Source organism: Carcharhinus amblyrhynchos, chromosome 12 (assembly GCF_965287045.1).
Source record: "Carcharhinus amblyrhynchos chromosome 12, sCarAmb.v2.hapA, whole genome shotgun sequence".
In the NCBI taxonomy this organism is placed as follows: domain Eukaryota; kingdom Metazoa; phylum Chordata; class Chondrichthyes; order Carcharhiniformes; family Carcharhinidae; genus Carcharhinus; species Carcharhinus amblyrhynchos.
In genome coordinates, this window is record NC_137335.1 from 49,428,306 (window position 1) to 49,449,726 (window position 21,421).

Consider the following 21,421-nt stretch of genomic DNA (forward strand, 5'->3'; position numbering starts at 1 on the left):
TCAGAGATGCCTGCTATCTTGGGTCATTCCGCTGTTCCGGGGGACATTTCTTCATTAGGATGCCATCCCTGAGTTTAATCAAACTGATGTGATCCTCTTATGGTGCGGGCAGCTCAGTTCCTTTTGGATTGGGTCTGGTTGCATCATCACAAAGAAAGCTTCCCCCCCCCCTCTATAAATAGAATGACGTCAGTTGCCAGGGCTTGTAAATACCAGAAGCTCACACACTCACTATATAAAGGCAGTGATGCAACCTCCAGCGGTGTTCCGCAACTTTCCCAAAAAGCGGACAGGCCGGGCCGCTGAGCACAGAAAGCGCCGCTTCGTTCGCAGCGAAGGAGCCCTCCTCCTCCTCCTCCTCCTACACACAAACACACACAGCGGGGCGGCCAGAGCAGCAACAAGGTAAGGTCCAAGCTATTAAACAACAATCCACTCCGGCTTTCTTGCTGTCTGTCCAGGGTAGTTAGAGAGTTGAGCTGCGGACGGGGAGGGGAGGGGAGGGGAGGGGAGCAGGAATTATTATAATGCTATAGAAGGCGATTGTCACGCTATCACCCCCAACCCCAACCCCACTATTGCTGTCTAATTGGAAAGATCGGCGGGAAGCGGATTGTGCCCGCGGCGCCCATCCCGCTCACTTTCTGGGGACGCGGTTCATTCATTCTATCTGTCCCACAGCGGGTTCATTACATGGGATCCGCCACAACAAACTCATGGGGTTGTTGTAAGGCCGGGACTTGCGGGGGGGGGGGGGGGGGGGGGCGAAATTAGGAGAAAGTTCCTTACAAGCATTCCTGTAATTGACAAGCGAATCGCCACAACTTGTCATTCTGCTGCTGTGGAATTTGATTGAATTGAGCCTTCGCTTTGTGACAGTTCACCCCAGCGCCAGGATTTCAGCGGGCTTCTCTTTTTAAAGAAAATAGATCTTTCTTCTCCCCGAATAATAAGTGTTGGTCGGTGGAGGTGGTTATTTTGCTGATGTCGAGCGAGACCCCTCCCCAGTGTAAAGTGAGCAGTGGCCCCCAGATCTGCTTAGTCAGAGCAACGGCGTCACAGGGTCAGATGACACGGAGGAGGTTTCCTGTTTGAAAAAAAACTGAAGTTTCCCAATCGCTTGCCTCGCTGCAGTTTTCATTCCAAAGTTCAGTAAGTTGCAGTGCCTCTGTCTGTACGCAGGATGGAAGCAGTGAGGATATCAGATCTGACATTCTCTTCGAGTTAAAAGAACCCACTCCTTTTTGTTGTCCCAATCGATTGTGATGTTCCATTTTCTTTCGCTTTAAAGTTTACAGTAGCTCTGAGCATATCAGTTTAAAGTTTATTTATTAGGCTTATGTTAACACTGCAATGAGATTTTATATCAGGGCCTTTTCCATTAAGCTGCCAGGGCAGAGTTATACTGCAGGTCCCGCACTGTCTTTCTGATGAACATTTGTCAAAATGAAACGTCAGGAAGGAACATTTGTGAACCTCTGTCCCGGCACTGAAATGGTTAATTCTTGTGAAGCAGCAGTACCATTGTCAGGGGGAGAGCGGCAATATAATCAGGCTGGTCTCCTAAAAGACGCCTCCCCCCCCTGCCCCCAGCCTGCCTGTTCTTTTGAACCCACGTAGTCTTCGCCATTTGAAATTAATTCTGAAGACATCTGAAATAAAGGTGCATAGCTTTCAGACTGTGATGTAGTGACATATGTAGAAGTGGATATGTTCTATATCCAACGTGGGATTTATTTTCCAGAAAGGTTACAAAGCTTTCTCCCATCACTTGCCTAAATTCACAACAAAATCAGAATGGAAACTGCTTTGTATGGATATAATGCATTGCCATTAGTGGACTATCTAGATTTAATTCTGCACATGACAGGACTTGGAATTCTACATAAATGCAGAAGTCATATCTTCCATGGAATGCAGAATTGGAATGTACCTATATCAATTTGTCCATGTAACTGAGTCTGGTGACTGATTAGCTAATGGATACTGAATTCTAATTTGATTATCTGAACATTTCCAACACGGGTAATGTTGCTTCTGGACTAATTGAGTTTTCTTTCACATGTTAAGTGGTCCTAGTTATTGGCATTGGAAACTCCCAGCAATGACACTGTTTGTTATGGAGAATTTCCCAGATAGTGCACAGGTTTGTGTGTACTTAGAGCCATAGTGCAACTATAAGGGAACAACAATTATGTAAAAAGAAGAGACTCCCATTTATAAAGCACCTTTTTGTAGTATAAGGGTGTTTGGACAGAGCATGGGTTAATGTGAGACTGGAGAACTACTGCCCATGATCTGATGTAGATTGTTGCACTGAATCTGGAAGGAACCAGCACCCACATGTGGCTCTACCTTGGAGGTGTATATAATTACGAGTTGTTAATAAATAGTTTATGTTCAACCATGAAAGTCTTCAGATCTCTTCCAAATAACCTTACAACAACTTTCACAACATCGGGATATCCCATCGTACTCACCAGTGAATGAAGTACTTTGAGTGTAATCACGATCGTACTGTGGGAAATGGTGACAATAGTAATAGTGATACTGTAATATTAGGTTGAGTAGCAAGTGCATTGTATACTGCACAAGGCAAAACTGAACTTGTACTCAGTTTGGCGTTACTTTCTAGTCTCTAGAGTTAGAAACTGAATGCAATAGCAGTAGTTTTATAATTTTCTACGTTTCCCACTCAACTCATTTACAGTACTTTGAGAATCACTTTCTATTGTGGTATTGTTTAAAAAAACTTGCATTTATATAATGCTTTTCATGATTTCAGGACCTTGCAAAATGCTTTAAATTAATCAACAGTAGTCAATGTTGTGATGTGAGAAACATGGCAGCCAACTTGCTCAAACTCTCTCCAACATCAGCATGATAATGATTAGATAATCTAGTTTTGTGATATTGATTAAGGAATAAATATTGGCAAAAACCAAGGAGAAATCCTGTATAGTTTTTGAAGATAGTGCCAAGGGATATTTTATGTCCACAGGAGGGCCAGACAGGGAATTGGTTTGAAGTTTCAGCTCCAACAGTGCATTACTCCCTCAGTACTGAAATGGCACATCAGCCTAAACTAATGTGCTCCAGTCTCTGGAGTGGTTAAGCCCATACTTTTTGACTCTGAGGCAAGAGTCACATCAATATCCATGGCTGACGCTGTGGGCAAAATCTTCCCTGCTGATTTCCAAACCCTTCTGTAAGGCTTAAACATTGGCAGGTAAATGATGGAGAAGGTAGTTCAATCTGGAGGCAACCTCCAACTTTTTCAAAATTTAAATAAAAAAAAAAGGCTTTTGCTGCCAGAGCAACAGGTGTAGGGTTAAGGTTGGCTGGAAGGACAGGGGTGGAACCCCTGTACAAAGGTGGTCTGCGGCTGCTGAACCCAAGCAAACAGGAAAAGTCTCCTGGCTTGCCTGGAACACCTTTTTCCTCCTTGATGTCAGCAGGCCATCTCTGGGTTCCAACCATATCCAGGAACCTGGAGGCTAAGTAGAAAATCCTAGTTGTCTTCTGTTAACAGGCCTTCATGGGTGCCTAATAATAGGTTTGATTGGCTCCCTGCGCATGAAGGGGGCTTTCTATTACCACCCCCCTACCACAAACCTTTGCAAAATAGCCCAAAGCAGGATGGAGCTGGAGGAACAAGGGGAGCCATGATGTGGAGATGCTGGCTTGGACTGGGGTAAGCACAGTAAGAAATCTCTAAACATAAGGTTAAAGTTCAACAGGTTTATTTGGCAGCACAAACTTTCGGAGTCTTGTTCCTTCATCAGGTGAATGAGGAGTTGTGCTCACAGGGCGTATACAGACACAAACTCAAATTGCAAGATAATGGTTGGAATGTGAGCCTTTACAGGTAATCGAGTCTTAAAGGTAAATGAATGGTGAGAGGGCCAAGCACAAGTTAAAGAGGTGTGCATTGCTCCAGCCAGGACTATCTGTAACTCCCACAACTTAGTGCAAAATCTCACTAACTGTCCTGGTTGGAGACAACACATACCTCTTTAACCTGTGCTTGCTCACGTTGCCTTGATTACCTCTAAGACTTGATTACCTGTAAAGACTTGCATTCCAACCATTATCTTATAAATTGAGTTTGTGTCTGTATATGCCCTGTTTGTGAACACAACTCCTCACTCTTTTGATAAAGGAGCGAACTCTGAAAGCTTGTGCTGCCAAATAAGCCTGTTGGACTTTAACCTGGTGTCGTGAGACTTCTTACGGAACAAGGGGATACAGGCTAGATGTGCTAATTTAGTGCCCATCCATCTTCCTCCATTACCAGCTGACACAGGGCCTAAAATTCAAGCCCTGCATGTTAGTAATGTAAATTCCATTCAGAAATATGAAATAATTGTGCGTCATACAGAATGGAAAAGTAAATTAGCGAAGTATTTTAATAACATGGTAGCCCTTCAATTGTGGTTGTGTATTTCCTCACTTGTTGAAGAAAAATAGACCATTAATACTTGAATGACCACTTGTCTGGACTATGAACAGTCAGAATGGAGAAGCTGCAGTGTCGTAGTTGCAGTATTGTAGAATAATTGCATCACATTACAGGAAGTTATAAACTAGGAATTAACTTGTGCTGGTTATAGGGGAATTTGGTAAAGTAAACTTCAAGGAAATCGAGAGCCTTATATAATTGTACATAATTCCAGAGAGATTCAAAGCTTTTCTAGATTATCAGTTAGAGGTTAGAACTTTAAAATATGATACTCCGAGTTAAATAGAGAGATTCTCTGGCCTCCTGCTTGTGGGAGGTGGTGTGTTGTTCGCATTTCAAAAAGTTATGATCAACTCAAAATTAGCTATGAAAACAAAGCTGAGAATCCTGGGATACTACATCATACCAATTTTGACATATGGAATCTAGTGCTGGACCATTAGTGAAGCAATGCAGGAAAGAATTAAGTTGAAGAGTTGTAGTTTGAGGTATATAATGATATCTTGAACAAGTCCCACAACCAATGAAGAGCTGCTAGTAAAATCTGAGACCAAAAAAAACTCTGCTAACCAAGATCAGGAAGAGACATTTGGAATTTATTGGGCACATAATAAGAAATCACAATTCTAAAGGTCAGATGTTGATGGAAAAAAATCGATGGGAAAAGAGTTCAAGGTAGACAAAGAATGACCTTCTTTAAAGAGCCTCTCAATCTAGATGAATGTACCACAAAAATGACCCATGCCTCCAGAGCAAGAGTAACACGGAGGTCCATGGTCAATAATACGCTCTCAGGGCATGGTATCTGAAGAGAGGGAGAATATAATTAAATGCAAAATACAATGCATCTTGTTTTAAAGATCATCAAAATAGGAAAAAATCATTTACCCATAAAAATCACTGAATACCAGTAAGACCATTTGTTCTACTTTGAATATCCTTTAAGATTTGTATATTAATTGACGAGAAAGGATAAACTAATGCATTGTGTTGTGGATTAACTTTAGTGTGGGACTCTTAATAAAGTAGATCTAAGGGTAGATTTCCACTCATTTAAATATGATCTTTAAGGGGATGACTATCAGTATCTTGGCTATTATCAATGTGTTAAATGGCTGATGTGTTCAGTGGAGGAAATTCCATAAACTGTAGTCATTTATCTTTTTTATGAGTAATAATGGAAGAGGAAAAATACAATTTGAGTCATTGATAATTAGGAACACTGAGTTTGAAGGCCAAAAATGAACTTTATGACAGTAATTCAAATTAATGCGTTTCAGTGCTTTGTGTTCACTCTTGGGATGTGAATAACTGTTGTATACACAACAAAACATGTCCCACAAGCAGAGGAGATTTGATAGAGATTTATAATTTTATGGAAATGCTCAGTGAGATAAAGAGAAGGACTAGTTCATCTAGTTGGGGAACCACTGACAATGGGCCTTACTTTCTTAAGTCAGTGTGAAGTTATGAGAAATTACTTTTAATCAGATAGTTGTTGGAACATGAATATTTTGTTGCAGGGAAAAACATAGAAAATAGGAGCAGAAGGTTCTTCTGAACTCCAGCAAATATAACCTTAACTGACTCAATCTCTCCTCACATCTGCCATCCCAGGAATCAGTCTGATAAATCTCTGCATTCCCTCTATAGCAAGAACATCCTTTCTCAGACAAGGAGTCCAAAACTGCACACAATTTTCCAGGTGTGGCTTTACCAAGGCCTTGTAATTGCAGCAAGACATCCCTGCTCCTGCATTCTAATCCTCTCGCTATGAAGGCCAACATTTGGCTTTTTTACTGCCTACTGCACCTACATGCTTATCTTCAGTATCTGGTGTATGAGGATACCCAGGTCTTGTTGCACGTTCCCTCTTTTGTAGCAAAAATAGGCCAGAAATTCAAAGTGGATAAACTCACATTTATCCACATTATACCGCATCTGCCATTCATTTACCCACTTACTCAACTTGTCCAAATTACACTGAAGCATCTCTGGATCCTCCTCACAGCTCACCCTCTCACCCAGGTTTTGTGGCTTCTGCAAACTTGGAGATATTACATTCAGTTTCCTCACCTAAATCATTAATATGTGGTGAATAGCTGGGATCCCAGCCATACCCCATTAGTCACTGCAGGCATTTGGAAAAAGACCCCTTTGTTTCCTATCTGCCAACCAGTTTTCTATCCATCTCAATACACTACCCCCAATCCTTTAATTTTAGATGCTTATCTGTTATGTGAGATTTTGTTGAAAGTAGCTGAAGCAAAGATAAATATGCAGTTAAGCAACACTTTGGGAACAGATTAGAGGAGTAGGATTAGGTTTGAATCCAACAAAGAGAAGAAGGGCCTTCACTATTGTTGTAAACCAGTATGGTCTAATTGAATTGTGAACAGTACCAACAACAACATTGTGTTCCATGCACCATATTATAAATTGAATGGTTGAACAACACATAGGAAATTAGATTCTAGGAAAGGACATAATTCTTAGGCCATTCAGCCCTTCAAGCACCACCATCCAATAAGATTATGGAAGATCTGACAGTGGCTTAACATATGAATTAGGAGTAGGCTACTCAGCCCCTCAAGCCTGCTCTACCATTCAGTAAGATTATGGCTGGTCTGATTTCTTCACATTCCTGCCTATCCCCCTATAATCTTTCACCCCCTACACCCTACTTAATCTATCTACCCTTGCCTTAAAAATATTCAAATACTCTGCTTTCGCTGCCTTTTGAGGAAGAGAATTCCAAAGGCCCTCTGAGGGGAAAAATTCTCCTCATCTCTATCTTAAACAGGTGACCGCTTATCATTAGACAGTGACCCCCTGGTTCTAGGTTCTCCCACAAGATGAAACAGCCTCTCTGCATCCACCCTTTCAATCAAATTGGTCTCAATTCCAGTAATTTCAATACATGGTAACATTACGTAACCCTGTTTAGTAATGCAATGTATTCTTACAAACAAGAAAATGAAAACACAGGAACTTTAAATCCTTGGCCACATAATTAACTGACATAAATGCCCAGCAATATGTTGCAGTATTAAAGACCAAATTGAATTTCCTGCAGAGAAACAGGCCATTTGATCCAACCAGGTCTATGCTAACATTTGTGCTCCCACTTTACTATTTCTAAACCTACTAATATATCTGTCTATTCTTTTTTCTTCACAAACTTCTCTATTTGCCCCTAAATACATCTATGCTGATTGCTCAACTACCCCACAGTTTCAATCTCACCACTTCCTGTGTTAAGATGTTCTGAATCCTTTCATAATTTTAGAAATCTATCAGGTCACCCTTCAGTGAGGAGATGAGGGGTTGGTCTGTTTGGTCTTTTCTAATCATTGTGGCCCCTCAGTCCTGGTATCTTCATTGTAAATCTTTTTTTTGCACTTTCTCCATTGTTTCTATATCCATTGTGTAAGAAGGAGAACAGAAAAGTACAAAACCTTAATGTCCACAGCTGAAGTCAACGTGGCTACTCTCTGATGCCAAATCATGATAGCAAAAAAATTAACAAACTTCAAAGAATGAGCAGTTAGACTCATAGTCTAGTTAAATACAATGCTAATGTCTGCAGTAGGAAAAGGAATGAATCATGCCAATTGTCTGTTAAAACTGCTTTTAAGATGTACTTTTCTGTGACCTGGTGAATGTGAATCTAGCAATTTTACAAGCGGAATGGTAACTGCAAACAGACACAAATTTGGTGAAAGGGGAGGGAAATTCTTTTTTTAATACTTAATGGATTACATCCTGAGTTTCAGAAAAATATATTTTATGGCCACAGCTGCCAGGCCAGCATTTTGGAAAGGAAGCCCCTCCACAGAATGGCCAGAGGCTGCAGCCATGCGATAAAAGGGAAGGGGGAGTATGTATTGGGGGCCACTCAGTCAGCCACCTCCAGGCTCCTACTCTGATTTGTCCTCATTGGGCGATCTGTCCAGCGATGGCTCCAATCTGCCCATTGACTTATGGATATGTGCTCTCCCACTGCTGGGAAGGTAAATCTAACCACATCTCCAATGAGACTAGCCAGACGCAAGATCTTGTCAGCCGGCAGATCTAACTGCTTGCTGGTCCCATGGTCAGACTGGTTTTGATGAAGTGACCCAGATAGTCTCCTGCTGTTTGAAGATCCTCCTCACAGCTCCATGAGTAATGACCACAAGTTAGGGAGCATCCCTTTAAGCAGTGCTTGAAATTGGCATCAATGCTGTGTTTACTACCAGAGTTAGCTGAATCACTGGTCATGGCAATGCCTCTTTAAGTGCTTACAAGAGTATGTTTTGTGGTATTCGACTTAAGGTTGGCTGTGCCCAGTGCTGGCTTCACTTTACCAAATCTTGCTTAAAGCATGAGCTAACCTTCAGCTCAACCCTGGCGACTTTCGATTTTTAAACTTAAAATACTCAGTGCATACCACCACAATATTTGCTCCAAGTGAAATATCAGCTTGTGCCATTATTTATTCCAGGCCTAATAATGACCAGTCCTCCTCCCCACCTGTATTTACACTGTCCTTTCTTCTGTTCCATTTTGGTAGTGTCCTACATAGCCAGTATGAACCCATGACCAGAATACCATGCTCTAAAGTTACGCATCCCATTGTACCATTTGACCCCACATGGATCTTGCTCAGAAGTACCCCCTTTTAATACCCAATCTACTCTGCTATCTAGGTCAGTTATCTGAGCTCCAGGGAAGAATTACACTGTAGCATGTAAGTCTCCCTGCAAAGTTAAAGTTTATTTTTATTAGTCACAAGTAGGCTTACATTCACACTACAATGAAGTTGCTGTAAAAATTCCCTAGTTGCCACATTCCGGTGCCTGTTTGGGTATATTGAGGGAGAATTTAGCATGACCTGCACATTTTTGGATAAATGTGGGAGGAAACCAGAGCACCCAGAGGAAACCCACTCGGACACAAGGAGAATGTAAACTTCACACAGATAATGACCCAAGTCGGGAATCGAACCCAGATGAGACAGTAGTGCTAACTGCTGTGCCACGATGCAAAAGTTATAAATCAAAAAGGAAGCCCCTGACAAAAAGAGGTGGTTATATTTAACCTTTGCATTCTGGGGCTGCCTACTCTTTCACCTACTGTGTATTTGATCTAAATGTGATTATGTTTGAAACTGGAGCCAGCTACTTTGTCTCCTACTTCTAACCTTTATTTTTAAACACACAGAAAAAATCCAATTTTGTTTGATGCAGTTATGGTATTTAGTAGCCAATAATTTAACATTAAAATTTCCAACTATTGAGGACTTGTGTTGCCAATTAAAGTTTTTATAGAGCCAATGATAGCAAGGCTGCCTGTGTGGATGTGATCAAGAATAGTCCTCTTTGCCCAGCTGCCATGTTGTTGGCATTTCCTGTGACAATTAGTACTTCCAACGGGCAGTAGAGTACTGTTGCCATCAGAAGCATTGCCAAGATCCATGGCTTGTGGTAAACACCACAATAACAGCTACGTTTACACCTGTAGCCAATAACCATAGCAGTGCAGTTGACACACATTCCCAAAATAAATGGGAGCATGATGAGGAAAATCTGCAGACATGACATTTCACTGTCTTTCCTATGTGGAGGTGGTGCCCTGCCAGGTTGGATGCCCAGAGGCTGTGTATCCATCATCAGTTTTCACACTGACATGCTGAAGAGAGATAATAGGCATCAAGTGCCATCAGTTTAAAAAAAATGGCATTAACTCCAGATTATTTAATAAACTCAGTCTTTAGGGGTATTACAACTTGCAACAAGACATCTGTTTGAAAAATGTGTTGAGTGGTTATGCTTTATACTGTGGAGTCTTCTAGACTGCTAGAGGGCTCATTTCTATCGATCTTGGTTCTGAATGCCAAGCGCAATGCGAGGCAGCAGTCATATAAATGAGTGGCTGCTGATTTCACACCAAGTTACTGGCAGAAATCTTAATTAACTGTCACTCACATATGCATGTTAAAGATAGTGCCCTTCCTGTTGTTGGATCTTGCCTTGTGCTGCAAGATCTGCTACTGTTGATTTATTGCTGTGTGAGAACTTGCAAGTAAACCTAATAACTCTGCAAATTGATTCTTCTAGTAAATGTCTCTAGATTGTTTGAAAAGCAATCAGTGTGGTATAATTAGGTCTTCCCCAATCTGTGTTGGGACATTTTGTACTCCAGCTGATTAATATCTGGTGCAGTGTTTTATTTATTTTCAGTTTGCTTTCCGGTTTGGCTGAACTGGTTGCGTCAGCAATGTCTTGCAGCATCTATTCATCTATCTATAGATCTGTACCCTGCCTGCTGCTCTACAGGATGACAATGCATCTCTTAAACAGGAGTGGGGGTTGCCCAAATCCTCAGATGAGGAGTGGCCTCCAACTCAATTTACGTCACTGGTGGGGCTTCCCGAAGGCACAATGTGGGCACATCCACCATACAAAGGCTGGAAGTTTAAACTTCCGATTGCTGGTTTTACCCCTGCCTGGATTGTTCTGTGATTCCAACAGCAGTGGGATTAGATGGCCAGGACCATGCAACCTCTCCCCCCAACAATATTCACCACCCTCACCTGACATCTTGCCCTAACCCTGGCTCCTGTATAGTTGATGTCTAGAAGTGAATATTGTATGTGTATGGCTGTGGGGGAGTGAGAGAGGTGAACTGTCAGGAATGGGAAGGGGTGAATACTATCAGGGAGGGAGTGGGGGCAGATGAACACTAGGGTGAAGATGGAAACAAACAGCGTCAGATGTTGGGGGGCTGTACATTTCAGGTCTGGGGGAGAGGCAAACATTGAGAGGTGAACATTATCCAAGGTGGGGGCATTGTGCAGTGTTAGTGTTGACGGCTCAATTTAAAACCGTACGTCAATGAACTGAAGTCACAACTTCAGTCTTCAGTTCATGGCAATGAAAAGGGACATGACTGTGCTGGAATTACACTCTCCACTTGGCCTACCAATTCTGTTTGTCTCTACACCCCTGCTGGAGAAGATGCAAAGGCTGCAGTGCAAAATGGAAAGACCGGTACCAAAGAAAATCCAGGCAGTGCCTTAATGACTATAGTCTGGTGGCTCTGACATCCATTATTATGAAGTGCTTCGAAAGGTTTAGTCATGGCACAAATCCATTCCAGATTGCCAGGATCTACTATAGTTCATCTACCACTGCAATAGGTTCACAGCAGACACCATCTCCCTGGCCCTGCACTCAATCCTGAGACACCTATGTCAGGCTCCCATTTATTGACGACAGCTCTGCCTTTGACACCACTATTCCTACAAAACTCATCTCCAAACTCCGTGGCCTGGGACTCAGCTCCTCCCTCTGCTGGATCCTGAATTTCCTAACTCACAGACTGCAATCAGTAAGGATAGGCAACAACACCTCCTCTGCAATCATCCTCAACACTGGTGCCCCACCAAGGTTGTGCCCTCAGCCCCTTACTATACTCCTTATACACCTATGACAGTGTGGCCCAATTCCCTTCCAATTTGATTGTCAAGTTTACTGACAACAGAGCCATAGTGGGTCGGATCTCAGAAATGAGGAGATAGAGTACAGGAATGAGATACAGAACCTGGTGTGGTGACAATAATCTCTGCCTGGGAAAAGCAGCCAGCATTATTAAGAACCCCACGCACCACAGATGTACTCTCTTCCATCAGGAAAAAGATACAAGTGTCTGAGTACTTGTACCAACTGACTCAAAAACAGCTTCTTCCCTGCTGCCATCAGACTTTTGAATGGACCTACCTCACACTAAGTTGATCTTTATCTACACCCTAGCTATGACTGTAACATTGCATTCTACACTCTCTCCTTTCCTTCTGTATGTGTGCTTTGTCTGTATGTTGCACAAGAATCAATACTTTTCACCTTATACTCATACATATGGTGATGATGGATCAAATCATTCAAACCTGTACATGCCTTTGCACCATACAGTCCTAACTTCTAAAAGACATACTCCTAATAGTGGCAACAGTTAGGAATGGAAGTGGAAATGCTATGCTACAGAATGGAACCCTGAGATCTAACCTAAAAGATTCCCAGTTGCTTATGTAATAGTAATAAATAATTGATCATGGAGGTGATGACAGGGCTACATTGAGCAAATGTTCATGCTGAGCAATGAAGGCACAGCTGTCTTCTAATCTCACAACTATATTAGATCTTCACAGAAGCATTATGGTATGACGTTGCATCCATTCATTGACATCTCCCTGCTGCTTGGATATGTGCAACATTCTTCAAATTAGCCTTGAATTGATTGTGGGTATTTTTACATGGTGCCAATTCTAGATTAATACTTGAATTACAGCACTCTGAGAAGGATGTTCATTCACGCGTCAATATAGGGTAGCCAACTGCCTGTGTTTACACAGGGCTTGGTAATGCAGAAGTTTCACAATCAGGGCAGACTCTATGGAACTGCTCCACATAAGGATTAGAATGTTTGCATCATTTCATCTCCAGAAGCTGAGTTTGAATTCAGTCAAGATGCATTGAAAAACTTTTCAGAAAGGGCCTAAAGTGAGGGCGACTAACAGTATAGGGCCAGCTGACAATATGAAAATCATTTATACCTTTTCCCCATCTTTACACCAGTTTCAGTATCTTTGTTTCTAATAAGCAGTTGACTCAGACACCAAGATAGATTTTTCTGTTGGTATTGGGTTAGCTGATTTTTGACTATTGCAGTGAATGAAGTGCAGCAATTACAATCAGAGTCCCAACCATGCAGAAGGAGGCCTTTTGGCCCATCGAGTCTGCACTGACTATTGCCAAGGTTACAAAATCAGCTATGGGGACTTGACATGTTACCTTGCCCTATGTTTGTGGAGTGATGCCCCTCAAACTATATATAACCAATTGTCTTTCTCTAATGGAGAGAGATGCCTATGGCTCTTTGTGGGCAATGGCTAATTATTTCTTATTTACAAGTGATCTTCATTGTGAAGGCTCACACTTGGTAATGGCCATTTTGGAGTCATAGAAATTGAGAATATTATTTTTAAACAGCCCAGGGCAGATTTTATTTTTTCTTTTTAATTATGCCTGGCAGATAAATGCCACCAAACACAGATCTGTTTCTCTCAACATTTGGATATATTTTAAAATGATTAGGAATATGGATTTAATTTTTTTAGGGACAATTTGAGTATGTACTTCTGGTGGACAGCTCAATGAATGTACAAATCTGGAAACTGTCTCAACCAAGTTCATTTTAGTGGATGGCAAGTCATTGATTTACCTAACATGTTCTTTGGTGAATGAGATTCCTGCCAAAATGCATGGGCAGAATTTTATATTCTGAGGGATGAGTTGGCAGGTAGCTGGTAGATGAAATGCCATGACACCTTTCCCAGTCCTACCCACTCTTCCCACCCCACAGCAATGTGTTGGTGACAGCAGAACCAAGTCTGAAATCTGTTGAGTCTCTCCTCTTGGGCTGTTGGTGAGAGAGTGGTGGATGATACTCCTCCTAAGATGTGGTTCCCCTATCACCACCCCTTCCAAGGGTTTCCCTTTCTGTTGACCTGTGCATGCCAGTCCCCCAACATGCCAGGAGTCTCCCTCTACTATACCTCTGTATCTGGCTCCAGCAACGATCTTCTTTGAGGCTTGTTGCAGTCCCAGCAGTGACCACCACTCCCAGAGGTGCCACTAGGTGCAGAGAGCTGCCAGCGTTTTGATGGGAAGTGGGATTTCTACTACAGCCTGAGCCTAAATAAACTGCCATATGGAGGTATCTGAGGACAGTCATTTGGATATGAAAGCCTCAGAACAAGGATGTATCCTGGGAAGATCAATGAATTAAATATTCCATACACTTGTGAACTACCAACCACTAGTATATTGGAAATAGAAATGAAAGCTTTATATACTACTGAGAAATTTTAAAAATAGTGCCTCACCAAGTGGAATCAAGGTTCATGGTCTGGGATCTTTCAATTCAACTGGGTTTTATGGTGGCACAGTGGTTAGCACTGCTCCTTCATAGCACCAGGCACCCAGGTTCAATTCCTAATTTGGGTCAATCTTGATCCGGAGTCTGCATGTTCTTATTGTGTCTGCATGGGTTTCCTCCCACAGTCCAAAAGACATGCTGGTTAGGTGCATTGCCATGCTAAATTCTCCCTTGGTGTATCTGAACAGGTGCTGGAGTGTGGGAACTAGGAGATTTTCACAGTAACTTTGTTGCAGTGTTAATGTAAGCCTACTTGTGACACTAATAAATAAAACTATTTTGGGGGTGGAAAATGATGAGCACTAGTCCACAGGGAGGGGGAGAAAGTAAGTCAATTTATGCTACATTTGGATATTTCCCAGCGGCACACTCTGGGTTGTCATTTTGTATGCCAGGGGTATAACTTAAGAAAAATGAGAAACCATTATCTGAAACCTTAATTTTACTACCATTGCCTGAAATTTCATGCTCATTGTTCTTCTTAACAGCCAATACCATGATGCTCCAGCACATAGGACAAGTATCTGCGTCAGATGTCAGCACAGCAGCAGTCGTTCCATGTATTTCACCCTCAATGTCTTTGGTATTTGATGAATTTACAAACATTACCCCTCTGGTCAAAGAAGAGCTGCGATTTGCCATTCAAAGCAAACGGATATCAAATGGTGCCTCAACCATGGACTATTTCATAGGAACTGAGAGCTCAAACGAAGCAGTAGAAAAAAAGGTGCGTTACGTAAATGTATACCTTGGGAATACTAAAATTTGTATTATAAGTTGAACACAGAAGGTAAAACATTACAAAGTAAACTGTGAACTAAAATTTAATGGTGATGTTTGATTTTTGAGGTATTGCTACCATCATACAATTCCAGGAAAGTGAGTTTGGATATTCATTCTTGCAGATGACACCACAGGAAGATGAGAGGAGAAGACGAAGGAGAGAAAGGAATAAAATAGCCGCAGCTAAATGTCGAAACAAGAAGAAGGAAAGGACGGACATATTACAAAAAGTAAGTTGATAAGTCACAATTTCTTTGGCCTGAAGTATGGGTGCTTATGGTAGCTCCATTGCTCGGATTTCATAGAAAGTCTTGTATTACCTGCATGGCCACTGACAGTCAAAGTTGTTTCCAGCTCTTTACACTTTTTTAAGTTTCCAAAACAATAGTAATATTTGGTCAGCCAGTTTCAATGTTTGCTATGTCTGGGTGAAGCCTGAAAACTGATCCATAGTTGGAGAAGCGTTATTCCTCACAGTAGATTGACCTTGTTCCCACGCTCTGTGTTTCAGCATCAGCCATAGTATGCAGACTATTTGGCATTGAACTTCACACTGTGGTGTCAGGTTCCAACTGACTGAGGTAGAACTGAGGGAATATGTTTAAAAAAAATTAGTTACTTGTGGGTAAGCCTGTGAGGAAAATGAAACTGTGAAAAATAAATTTAAAAAGGGCCATTTTGGGAATTATAGGTATTGATATGGAGGATAAATATTCAAATGTGACCCAGTTTGAGGATGCACTTTATCATCGTCATTAGAAGTATAATTTTAAATTGGTTGTCAGCATAATTCTTAGTACACTGATTATTTACCAAGAGTGTCAGTTAGAGTCACAATATCATGCATTTGCGTGTACTGGAAGATGTATGTATTAACCCAGGGGCCTGTTCTTTGAAGACAGACAGACAATATACCCACATTGTGTGCTTGTTTCAACTAACCAAAATAAGTGACAGTCATTTGCTGGTTCTGGCAGTGTCTCGACCAATCAAGCTGCTTGGTTTAAATTTCAAATAATGCTTGGCAGTTAACTGTTAGTGAACATCCAATTGGTGTCCTCTCCATGAATTCACTTGCCAGCAATCTGCACTCACTCCTCATACAGTATTAATATGTTGTTTCCCTCGACATTGGTATTTTCTTGCAAACTGGCCTGACAAATGCAAGGCAAAAAGCATTGCCAAATATCTTTTTTGCATGAATTCTCAAATATTGTACTACAAAAATATTTAAGAATTATTTCCATAACTTCCAGTTAACTATTTTTGCAGCTGCCAAGAAAATGGCACCTCAATGTAAATATGCAATGAATAATCTAAAACAAAATACTATTGGATAAGCTGAGTATTTACATGTCAAATAACATTTCCCTCTTTGTGGATATCCCATGAGACAGGCTGAAACATGACCAATTCTTTTTAGTTATCTCCTGCTAAAGAGAGAAAGAGACAAGGTTCACTCTTGGAATAGACTGCCCCAGTGGACAATAAGGCAAGGGATATTGCGGATCTCCCCTGTTTCAGTCTGAAAGGACTCGGTCATGTAGCATTTAAGGGCCAAAGCTACCTTCTCAGCCACAAAGAGTGCTGCCTATGCCCTGCTTTGAGGTTTCAAATGGGGCTGCAGCAAGTGATTAAACTCGGTCACAGCCTCATAGGCAGCTCACCCCCATCAGGTTGAAATAAGAAAACTGTTGTCTAACATCTCCTTCCTCCTCCCCCCCCTCTCTAAGCTAATTCAGTTGAGGCATGCTGTCAAATTTATCATGTTCTGGCACAATGTAATTGGTAACTATATTTAACTGTGCCTGACCAATGCACTTGGAGATTTCCCTACTTTTAAGTAAAGGCAAGCTCCCAAAACAATGCAGAATTAAAACCAAGGGGAATTGGATATATATGGAGATGGAGCTCAACATGGATATCCAAAAATGTGAAAAAAACTATTGTGAATAAAATTACTTACCTGACGCACACTTTTTTATATCCAAGAGAAAAAAAAGGAATATTTTCTTAATGGTGTGGAGGAAAAAGGGGTTTTGATGAACATGTACATAAATTACAAGAAGGTAGAAACAGTATTCTAAAAGACTCAAGGAATGTTAGCCTTTATCTCATGCCACTGGAACACAAAGGAAGGAATGTGAGGGAGTTATGATTTAGTTATATATGAAAATGCCATTACATAAAACAGGAAAATATATTTCAACTTTTATACATACTTAACAAATGACTACCCCCTCCATTGAGTCACCAAGGAAATAAGACACTTACAACAGACAAAACACTTGCCTTTAATCTTAATTTTACCAGCAAACACACACAATGTTTGAAGTAGACACGCATATGCAGTGTAAATGAGAATTGAAATCACATGCCCAACAACAGTGTCTATTCATTTTTTTTATTTAATAGTAAATTAAATTTACCTTATCTGGATTCTCAGTTAGCCATGTATGACCAGTGGCTGACCTATTGCACAAACACTGCTGCAATTAAATTTCCAGTTATCCACAAGCTCCAATTTCTTCCCAAAGATTTGCCAAGTAGGATCTTCTCTTGCATCTTTAGCATTCCATTAAAACCCATGTTGAACTGTCTTGAACTTTGTCGACGTACTTCATGAGATCTTTTTCAAGAAAACATCAAAGCAATACATCTGGGACAGATATCTATATGACTGAACTGTGGTTATCACAACTTTTCGCCTTTAAAAATACAGTTATTACAACTCCTAATGATTCTGTAATTAGGAGTTACAAAATCCTAATTCAATTTTCTTCTTTTCAACTCCACCTTTTCCTGAAATATTATTCTTTGTAAACCATGAGTCTGTGAAGATTTATGTTCTTTCAGTGCTGGCAATGCTGCTTTCACTTTCCAGTATGTAATTACCAGCGTCATCTTACAAATTTCCTGGAAAATAAAATCTTTTTTCAGGATTCAATGATTCCTTCCGTAAATTCAGAAATTTTGGCTATCTGTTTTCCAGATAATCTGATTAACATTTTCACAACCCTACAACTCTGACGCTATTTACTCTGCATACAGTCATAGGCCTCTTTGTATTTTCATTCCTTATTTTTGTCTCTTTAGCCAATTTTCTAAGAGACTTCAAACAGTCTTTTTGTCCTGCCTGTGGACCATTTGAGGACTTCCCTCTTTTTCTTTACTTTTATTTCTTACATCACTTCCTTATGTCTTTGACATTGGCTGAAATCTTATGGAGATGATGGATTCTGGGCCACCAGCCTGATGTGGGTATGCCGGCGTTGGACTGGCGTAAACACAGTGAAAAGTCTGACAACACCAGGTTTTAGTCCAACCTATTTATTTGATAATAGACTCACAAGCTTTCGGGGTTAGCCCCTTCGTCAGGTGAATGGAGAGTTCTGGCCTCAGACAGAGCATATAAAGCACAGACAGTTTAGAGATTACTGATTAGAATGCGAATCCTTACACCTAACCTGCTGTTCAAGACCTGAAGTGGCTGATAATGTGAGTGGAAGGAGCACTGATCACAGTTTAAAGAGATGTGTATTGTCTCCAGACAGTACAGTAAGTGAGGTTTTGCAAACCCAGGCAAGTCACGGGGGTTACAGATAGTGCGACATGAACCCAAGATCCCTGTTGAGGCCGTCCTCATGTGTGCGGAACTTGGTTATATCAGCCTGAGCCAGCATTGACTCCTGTGATGAAGGTCCATTTGTATCATGTGCCACATAGGCATTTAACTGGACAGCAGCACACTTCTTTCCCCCCGCACAGGATCAAAGACCCCAGGTGCAGAAGTCTTCACTGCTGAAAGCTGCTGGTCAATCAGACTGGCAGCTCTATGTTGAATGCAATGCCATTGGGAGGCAGTGGTTGCTGTTGGTATGACTCCACCCGTGGCCGAGATTCATTGCTGAATTCCAGGCAGGGATGAGTGATGGTGGGAGGGAGGTTCTGAGGGAGGAGGAATCAGCAGCAGGGATAGAGGGGTGGGTCTCAGTGTCTCTTCCCCTATCCCCTTCCTGGTGCTGGATCCCTTGATCAAGTAGTGAATGTCTTTAAACAAGAGACACCCCCTGGAGTTTACAGCAAACCTGCATAGGGTTACCTGTCATGCTTCTCACATGGCTGGACCCCTGTCTGATGCTGGATGAATCCTAGTGTCCCTAGGCTAAGATTCTTGAGTTGGCTTTAGTTGGCCACTTAAAGATCTCAATTGATGGACCTCCATAGGCCTTCTTGCCTCAGATTTAATTGGAATGGAAGGAGAAAGGAAGCAGGGTCATCACTTGCATAGTTTAGGGAGTTTTTTGGGGCACATTACCTGGAAAGTTAAAATTTATTAATGGAGAATAACATTCCAATTAAAATCTGAAAATTCTGAATGTGAAAACTTCAATTTCATGTGCTAGCAGCTTGATATTTTCTGTAAAATCTCAAGGTAAATTCACACTTAAATAGAGAAAAACATAAAAGCAGGGATATGTTTTATATTGCTTTGTGTAGTTATTGCACTGAAAATGTATGTTTTTTTGAGCTATAACTGACCACAGCTAAATAATAGACAAATTGCTAAATGTGATATCTTACCCCTAGGAGTCAGAAAAACTGGAATCCCTGAATGCGGAGCTGAAAGCACAAATAGAAGAATTGAAAAATGAGAAACAGCAGCTGATTTACATGCTGAACTTGCACAGGCCCACATGTATAGTCCGGGCTCAGAATGGAACGACTCCAGAGGAGGAGAAAAACCTTTTCATCCAACAGATCAAGGAAGGAACACTGCAGAACTAAATCATAAAGGAAGTGAATCATGGAGCCACAGAGTCCATCTCCCAGGAGGCATCAAGAACGGAAATAGCTCTATGTTAGCATGGTACTAACTTGCTAGGGGGAAAAAAACTGTTCATCATTCAGAAGAGTTTGCACTTTCAGCATAATGGATACCTTCTGTTTCACTAACTGTTGAACCTGGACAAGTGCTGCCTTAAAACCGCATACAAACAGGGGGAAAAACACACATACACGTTTGCTCTCTGCCTTGACATTAGGCCGCACATTTTTTTACTATTGACGCCGGCGTCATGCCTTTTTATTGTCTTTAATTGCTGTTGCTATACCAGCATGCCAGCCGTGTTTATGGTATTGTTACTTTGAGACAGTGTGACACTTATAATTTGTAGCTTTTTATTCAGGTCTGTAGCGTTTACGCCAACTGTTTAGGATATCGCTGCAAGCGTGTTACATTAGTTTTGGAAGGAAAAGCAATGTTACCACAAAATCTAAGCATGTATGTAAAGTACTAAAGAAATTTTAATGGAGTGTTCTAATATAACATTTTTTTTCTACACTGTGATAGTTAAGGTGTGCATTTGATACATTTAATAATAAAAATATTGTCATATCTTTGGTCAATTTTTATAGCTGATATTTCTTGATTTGTTATATTTTGAAGGAATAATAGATGTAATTATGATTACATGATCTCAGAATCCTTGCAGTGCAGAAAGAGGCCATTCAGCCCATCAAGTCTACACTGACCACAATCTCTCCCAGGCCCTATCCCCACAATCCCATGCATTTACCCTAACTAGTCCCCCTGACCTCAAGGGACAATTTAGCATGGCTAACCCGCACATCTTTGGATGGTGGGGGGGAAACCGAAGCACCCAGAGGAAACCCACACAGACACTGGGAGAATGTGCAGACTCCCACAGTGACCCAAGCCAGGAATCGAACTTGGGTTCCTAGCGCTGAGGCAGCAGTGCTAACCACTCTGGCACCATGCCGCCCTTTTTGAGTTGTAATCCATTATAACTGTATATAGGTTCTTTTGTCAAATTTATGTACAATTGATTCCACCCAGGTTTTGTCTTTGAATTTTATTCTTCAGTTATTCCACATTCAATCTTCCATATTTCTAGTAATCCAAAGTGGGAGAATGAACCTCAAACTTTTTCTAAAAATTATTTTTTTATGGGATGTGGGCAGTGGGCATCGCTGACTGGGCCAGAATTTATTGCCCATCTTGAACTGTCATCCATTTCAGAAGACACTTGAGAATCAATTATGTTGCAGTGGGTCTGGAGTCACAAGTAGGCCTGACTGGGTAAGGACAGTAAACTTCCCTAACTCACATTAGTGAGCTGCATGTTGTGACCATCAACACTGGTTTCGTGCTCATTAGGCTTTTAATTCCAA

At 41.2% G+C, this 21,421-nt stretch overlaps 1 protein-coding gene across 1 annotated transcript; it reads left to right on the forward strand.

Moving 5' to 3' along the window:
* Positions 1-234: 234 nt before the first annotated feature.
* Positions 235-20,635, forward strand: atf3 (activating transcription factor 3). Its single transcript, XM_080200493.1, has 4 exons — positions 235-405; positions 14,932-15,170; positions 15,349-15,456; positions 19,817-20,635. Exons 2-4 carry the CDS (start codon positions 14,940-14,942, stop codon positions 20,012-20,014), a joined length of 537 nt encoding a protein of 178 aa, XP_080056619.1. The 5' UTR covers positions 235-405; positions 14,932-14,939; the 3' UTR covers positions 20,015-20,635.
* Positions 20,636-21,421: the final 786 nt, after the last annotated feature.